Consider the following 8191-nt stretch of genomic DNA (forward strand, 5'->3'; position numbering starts at 1 on the left):
ACCGGGCCTCGATTTATTAACGATCAACATGTTGTACAATGTTTCATTTATCGATTCACCAACTTCACGCACCGCTAGACGACGCTGCTGAGTAAAGTGGTGGTCAGGTGAACAGGGGCGTGATTTCCTGGGTTACAATCCCGGTGTGGCCAAAAAAACAATTCAGGTGAAACAGAAAATATCTCTTACCTTCAACTTTAGAGCAACACAATGACAACGAATACAAAAGGTGAAATGTCAGTTAAATTTATGCCCAAACATAAGGACATGCTTAAATATTCGAGTGCTGTACGTTTATAAAGAACATTGCTATGTAAAAAAGTCAAAACAGTTAGAAAATTATGACAAAAAATAACAATACAACGACTTAGCTGCCGCACATGGAGACAAAAACATCATACAAACAAGATAAATGCGATCTACGTAACCTTAATCCTACGCACAGTAAACTAAAGGTAGGTGGCGCTAAAGAAACAAAACACAATTCTGTTAAAATGCCTCTAGTGGCTCCGTTTAAAACTCCACCGTTCTTCCATATGGTTTGGTCGTTGAACTTGTTTGCTCAGCGGTCGTTTGATTGGCTGGACCGAACCTGTGTATTGTGACGCAACCATGGTGGAAAGATGGGCGTGGCATGGTCGCTACCTGCTCCATGCTGCCTCCAGCGGCGTCGTAGCAGTAAACTGCGTCGGACGCTTCTGGGCCTTCACCTTTACCGCCTTTAAAACATGAACAACAGTGGATTTAAAATTACCCAAGGATCACGAAGTGGCACCAATAGAAAAGTATGCAAGGAATGATAAACAGATGAATTGTTTCGTCAAAAAAAGTCTTTTGTGTGCGTTTATTTTTTTGGTTTAATCACTCAAGAAAGATCGCAGATCGAATATAAGCGACTGTTTAAATACTTCTAGCATATTTTAAACCAGATGTGGATGAAAACAATAGTCCAACCACGGTTATCAGTTTTATGACAAGTAGTAAATGCATCATAGCACAGCTAATATCACCTGTTATGTAAAGCTTTCCACCACACACGGTTATTCCACAATTCTCAAGTTTTTCAACCGAGAAGTTTGAAGACGACCAGCTGTCGTTGAGTGGATCGTAACAATGGATCATCTTCTCAATCCCACCTGAAAATAAATCAAAACTGACGGTTTTGACCAGCGGGACGAAAACAATTAAGTTATTATTATGTCACAATTACACCTTCTTTAAAAAAGTCTTCAGAGAATTAAAAATGAAAGTTAACAGGATTATAAAACCAGCATAGATTTTGATGCAACGCATGAAAAACGACAAACAGAGGGTCGTAAATTTACAGAGAATCCTGCAACATATTCTAACTGAAACTTTACAAAATTTACGCAAATATCTCACCAACAACAAAAATCCGTCCGCTATGTGTCGCTGTTGAGACGCAGTGATGCGGAGAGGGGAGGGATTTCTTCATGCTCCACTGATTCGTGTCGGGATTGTAACATTGTACCTTGTGACATAATAATGAAAATTTATGATCAATTGGTCAACCATAAAACTTAAAAGATTTGGAAATTTTTAGTTGTTTTCAAATACTTTCTTTATTTACATAAAACCTTATCCCCGGGCAAGATAAATAATGCGAATACAATAAATTTATTCCCAGGCAATTCCGTTGGACGGGACAAGCACCAGTATGAACGTTTTCCAACCACCCATAGACGTTCGCTGCCAAGAAAGCATGAAATTGAATCTATAAATATAACAGCCCAGCATAGATGCCAAGCAAACAACATCGAAGTCATCAGTTTATGCATCAAGCTTCACGTGACATCAATATTGCAACGTTACTATTATTCCCCGTGGAACATTCGTCTCAATGAAATATCGCGACGTACACTATGTGACGTCACAACGGGCAGCTGCTGTCGAACATCATAGAGCGACCTTATTCCTCTGGCGCTATTTTGTTTGTGTCTGAAGGACAAACCATGGACGAACTTTAACTGCCCGTCTGCCAAAACCCCCCGACTTCCTGAATAATTTCATACCTTGTTGAACACACTCGGGTCTTCCCCTCCTCCACCGATGACGTATAACTTCCCGTTACACGTGACCAGCGCACAGGAACTCACAGGCATCGGCATGGGGGAAATTTCGCTCCACGAGTTGCAGAAACTGAAATAAGTTTAAAGTATTGATGTTGTTTCGTTCAATCTGGAGAGACAAACTTCCAGTATTTCAATTTTGGAAACATTGGAGTGGGAAAATAGGTCGCAGATATTAAAACTACAGAGTGAAACCAATATTACAACATCGTGCAAGTGTTCGAGAAATATGTCACAATATGTCTCAGGCAAGATTCTGTTCAGATGGGGGAAAATTTCGCGCGAATTTGTTTCAAAAACTTGAGAAACCAGTAAACTTTTTTTGGACTTCGGGAATTTTGCACAGACCTGTCGTATCTCTCAACACTTTTCAGTTTGTTTTTTCCATCGTAACCTCCAACACAATACACGTGACCTCCCAAGGTCACCATACGGTGGCGCCATCTTCCCTTGCAGAGAGGAGCAATCTTCACCCAGTTGTCGAGATGGGACTGAAACAAAATATTGATTTAAACAAGGAATATTGGACTTTCCTTCGGAGCCAAGTTGACTCATGTCAAAGTTGCTACCGATCATTTCTAAAATTATAACTAAATGTAGGGTTTACAAATTCAATTAATACTTGAAATCAATCTGTAGGATAAACAAATTGGATATTCACAAAACAAATAAAGAAATGGAATAAATGTTAGGTACTTAGCAAGTTGTTCCAATATTAAAGTTCTAATGTAAAAAAATGTTCGGGTAATTTTAGCGACAAATTCACAAAATCTTTTCAAATGAAACGCTCACTTGGTACAACCAGACGTCCCTAGAGTGGATTCTCCCCCCACTGACGATGATGCTGTTCCTGAACGAGGCCACAGCGTACTCGGACTTTGTGAAAGCTGGGAGTTTGGCCAAGGAGCTCCACTGACTTGTCACTGGGTCAAACGCTTCCACGTACGGCATGTTGTACCCCCCAACCCTGTCGTACCCCCCCACTATAACAACTGCGACGCTACATCCAGTCGAACGACGCGGTCTTGTTCGCGCGCTGTTTATCTCATTACCTGAAACACAACAAGCGATTAAGCGGTTTACTGTGTGTGTTTTTAACATAATGTTGAACATTGTTAACATACGACTTCTTATTCAAAGTAGTTCTTTGAACTACAAAAAGGTGGTTCATATTCGCGAAGGATATTGTGTGCAAAAATCACACAGATACAAATAGTTTTCAGCATTACCCAAGATATGATACTTCCTGGTTTCCTGCAGGATAGACTGACAATCCGGGTTGGTTGAGATTTGTTCGTCGCATTCAACAACATTAACGAAGTAACTGGGGTGGATGAGAGGTAGGCGAACGTACGACAACATTTCTGCGAAATCTTCTGACCTGGTGAAGAGAAACAACTTTCTGTTGTTCATCCGCTAATTTCAATGGATTTTTTTCTGTGGTTTCCTTTCAACGTCATTTTTACATTTAAATTTTAGTGCGTGTGTGGAAAAAAGTGTTTTCTAAATTTGTAGCCTACTTAATATTGTCGTCATGTGTTTTAGTTGTTTGTCTGTTTTTAGCAGAAAATACATCAAACCAAAAATACAATCATAGAACCTGAGGAATATTTTCATATGTAAGGGGAATAACATATGATTGGAAATACATATAGGCCTACAGTGTAAAAAAATAAAGGCGCACTCCTTTAATGCCATGACGTCATTGGACGGAATGATATTCAAAACCTTATGATAGTTTCTAGGAAGTGAAATGTTATGTGCGTAAGTAATTTGTTTACGTGTAGAAGATTAAAGGGTATCGGGTCGGCGTGGGGAGAAATTAAACAAACCTTGCCACAGAAACACAAGGGACAAAGTTTGAGTTTAATCAGTCGACAAACAAGTGGGGAATGTGAGTTTGGTTCCTAAAGGTTCGAATATTTAATTTCGGTTGTCATGGAATTGCGGTTTTAGTCAATGAGACAAACTTCCAACATCAGCGAGTTGATTAACTTCGCAATCAACCAAACTCGATGAAGAATCAACTGGAAGATTATCAGACAGGTTCGTGAATAAAATCTATGAAATTTCAAAGCTTGAAGTTCTTCTGACGGCAGATATTCCCTGGGGCGGTTGATGATGATGTCGTTTATAAATTCCACTGAGCAATGTAGAGTCGCGCACTTTATATGGGAAACTGGAAACTTCGAAGCTTACACTTGATTATCCCCGACCCAAATTAATCTTCCAAATATTCCAAACTTTAACTCAGTGAGATCTCAATGTCATATTCAAAGATATTCTAGAATCTAGACAGTCTTCGGTTTGATTGTTACGCAATAATGATAGATGACGTCACCCACCTCACAACAGGGTCGTGTGCAACCCATCTTTTGACCGCTTCGTACACTATTTCCTCACGTGACACGTTGATGTCGTCATCACTGATGTAATCGATGACGCGAGTTTTCGGGAGCTCTAGAAACTCCTCGTGCTTGAAACGAAATAATTCAGTGATAATTCCGGTCCAAGTTTAAACAGGGGATGTCGATTATAAATAAAATCAAAATCTGACAAACTTAAGGCAGAAAAAGAAAGTTATCAAAAAAAGCGTTTCAGTTAACAAATTTATAAATCTGCTGTTCAATGAGAGAAGAACCATTTCCAACATAAAGAATGTTTCAAATTAAAACGTCATAAACATGACGTCATACCGCAACGACGTCAGCAAACTTATCCATGATGAGTTCTGAAGCTTTGTTGAATAAATCGGATAGCGCGTGAGCTTCTGCGAACTCCCTCATCCCAATGCAGTTGCAAGGATCAAGCTGGGCTTCGAGGAATCGGGTGCAAGCTTCTCCAAGCGGGATTATCTGCGTGTGGACGTCATAACATATAGTGGTCTTTGTGTTGCTGGCTTCCCTACTTTTTACAGTTTCACAATACAAACTATAGTTTGAGGTAATTTATCACAACTGCACCTCCAAGGGAACTTATCCCAGGTGTAATCTCCAAATTGTTACAAAGCCACAGAAATTTTTTTCACACACTTTGTCTCTTGCTTTAAATAAGTTACTTTGACCAAAACAAGCAATTTATTGATAAGAATTGTTCTTCTGGCATTTAGGTTTCTAAAGTTTTATTCGAAACCAACGTTTCGTCTGCCATCCGGCGAGACTTCTTCAGGGTTATGTCAACAGTGAAGCACCACGCGTGTTTTTTAGTCAACGATGAAACCTCATGAAGGGGAAGATACTTTTACACCGGGCCACAAAGTTTTTACCAAACTTGATCCACATATAAGCCTATGTAACATAGAAATCTGTGCGAATGTTAACGCTACGATTTCGTGTAGTATTTCAACATAAATATATAACCAAAAATAACAGGTGGTGGCCCTGTTCACGCCTAATCATTAAAACTCGCATAGATTTCTGTTTTACACATGTTTATATGTGAATCAACTTTGGAAAAAACTTTGTAAACCGGTGTAGTAGTATTTTCCCATGAAAAGTGATGACGCGACGTAGCCGCCATTGTTGCAACTAAACCACCAGTTACCAAACCTTATAGACACGACAGAGTGTAGATACAAACATATTGTTGTAACTCGCACGTATGGAGGAAACCATTTATTGATGAAAGCTACATGTAATGATCAGGTGGATGTAGAAATACCACGTTTTGTACAATGTTCGGCTGTTTGTGGATGTTTGTGGCTTTTCATGTACTAAATCGTGCAAAATTTTATAATGGCATGAAAAGTGAGATGTCCTTACCGTGCATATTTCATGCAACATCATTCATACATGGGTATTATCGACTACACAAAGTTTAAAACCTGATGAGTGCAAATTGCAACATTTGTAAACAAAATTCTTTAACGAACATATTCGTTAGTCAATATACAAGGGAATTATTAAGTAATTCTATGGCAAATATTGGACCAAGCAAGACCGGCAATTAATATAAAGATTGCCACATAACTTGTAGAAGAATTTTGATTGCAGCTTATCATTGCGGAGGTATTTTGACCTGAGGGCATGGTGCAAGGAAACGGAACTAGGCGGGTTGAAGTTGTTTATGGGTGGTATGTTGTGCGGTTGGTGCGGTTAGTAGGCGATGTTTTTACACACCACAAAACTACATCAGCCATTTCAAAAGCGAAGAAACGTTGCACGTGAAACGGTATTAAATGATTTGTAACGGGGAGATGTCATATAACCATTGTTTCAAGATTATGCCATGACAATCAGTAACAGTTTTGAAACAGTTTTTGTGTAAAACAATTAGAATTTTAATGAAATTTTTATGTAAACCTGGCGGCATCGGACTGAAAACGACGCCAATCATGTATCAGCGTGAAAATAAGCATGAATGGAACAAAATGAGCAATTAATTTACCTGGAAGAGATTCGAAGCCTCCAGGAGCAACTGGACGTTGTCAGCTGTTATTGAACATCGTGACGTATACAAATAATCCAACAATAAATTCATGACGTCAGCTTGCATTCCATTTATCTGAACCAGCATCTCTCGCGACTCCTTGTGGTCGTTACAAAACATGGCTCGGAAGTATTTGCTTCCTGTTGGAAAACAAAAATTTATTTTTCGAAACATCGATAAAAAGTTGGACAATTAACGTTGTTGGAATGTTGCACACACAGTGGTGGAATGGCCCGTGTAATAATGCATAATGTTGTCACGTCACTACAAACACGTTTTAAGCCGGTATTTAACGAACATGCATCGCTTATCTAGTTTTTCGCATACCGGTTATTGTAAAGCACGGGCTAAGGGGAAGAAAATAAACAAAATTATAAATTAAGTTTCGCGTCAGAGAGTTCACTGCTTGATGTTCGTAAGGTTCGATGCTCTCACGCGGGGCACAAATAGTCAAACCCCACCTGGTAAAATCCCTAACACTCCAAAATAACAATAAATATGTTGACCCACGTCACAAACCTGCAACCAACACAGCTCTATGACAGGGGAACTCCCGGTTCGCTGCAGAAAGTATGACGTCAGTAAATAATCCACCCTGACGAAGTTGATTGAAAGTGTTGAGGACTTGACTCGCGTGTTTGCTGTTCTCGAATTCGTAAACTTCGTTTGTGGCTGTGGAGAAGACGTCAGAGTCCTGGTCGCCATCCATGGCTGCTTTCTTCACCACTGGCGGATTGACGCTCATCTGTGAACTTGGTCTCCGCAGACGTAGCGGCATAACAGTTAAAGTGATTCAACGGAGAACTAATCCTACTACCACTGCCTGGTGATAAGAGCGTGTAATTATTACTGCAGCTCTTTTTCCCATCCAAACTCACACACAGCTCGATATCTGGAGGCACAAAATTATGAACAGACGATTCCCGAGCCTGGAAGTGCGATCTTCCAGTTCACACGTGACTTCTTTGTTGTTGTGCGCACGTTTCTTTGTGACGCAACAGACACAGGACACGCTTGAACGCTTCGCTGCCCAGCTCGGGGGTACTTGTTGTCGTATAACTTTGATCACGTGGTGTTCGTGTCTGAACTCAAAAACACAACCACAGTCGAACGAATCGGGCCGATATCCTTTCTCAGGATAATAAATCAAACTAAATTCAGCAGTAATTCACTGGTTTAAACGATGACTGACGCGAAACTCTTGTACTGGCGTCAAACAATTCTCAAACTGCTCGATCAGCGATAGAAGAATGTCAACAACTTACAAACCTCTTTTTGCGTCACCGAGCGCTGACGTTCCTCTCGTCTGCCAGCTGCTATGGTGTGGGAATTAAACAAAACTGATGAAATATTAATGACATCACCCGATTGTTTGTTCGCGTTATGAAATTAAAATAAGCTATCTGTCTGATGACTACACCCAACATTTCCACATGACGTCATACATATGTACTTATGGCGTCACACATACAAATTGTAAAATACTAACATGGGCGTTATTTAAATCTGAGTATCTCTTGCTAAGTCCATGTATCGGAAAATGAGTTGACGGTTTCTTTGTGACATTGTCACTACTTCCTACACTGTACTGTTCTTAACCTGGAGCTTTTAGATAGAACATTCCCAAGCGAACGCACTGAGACCCAATTACTAACATGTCTGGCAGACGTCGT

At 40.0% G+C, this 8191-nt stretch overlaps 1 protein-coding gene across 1 annotated transcript; it reads right to left on the reverse strand.

Moving 5' to 3' along the window:
- On the reverse strand, positions 1-7417 carry LOC145913527 (kelch-like protein 24). The gene is made up of 11 exons (XM_083001232.1): positions 7038-7417; positions 6477-6658; positions 4787-4945; positions 4436-4566; positions 3320-3471; positions 2883-3142; positions 2439-2581; positions 2034-2160; positions 1384-1492; positions 1011-1136; positions 1-719 (listed from the first exon to the last, which is right to left on the reverse strand). The coding sequence occupies exons 1-11, from the start codon at positions 7294-7296 to the stop codon at positions 514-516; spliced, it is 1854 nt and encodes a 617-aa protein (XP_082857358.1). The 5' UTR covers positions 7297-7417; the 3' UTR covers positions 1-513.
- Between the last annotated feature and the right edge of the window lie 774 nt (positions 7418-8191).

The sequence above is a fragment of the Ascidia mentula genome, chromosome 9 (assembly GCF_947561715.1).
Source record: "Ascidia mentula chromosome 9, kaAscMent1.1, whole genome shotgun sequence".
Lineage (NCBI taxonomy): Eukaryota > Metazoa > Chordata > Ascidiacea > Phlebobranchia > Ascidiidae > Ascidia > Ascidia mentula.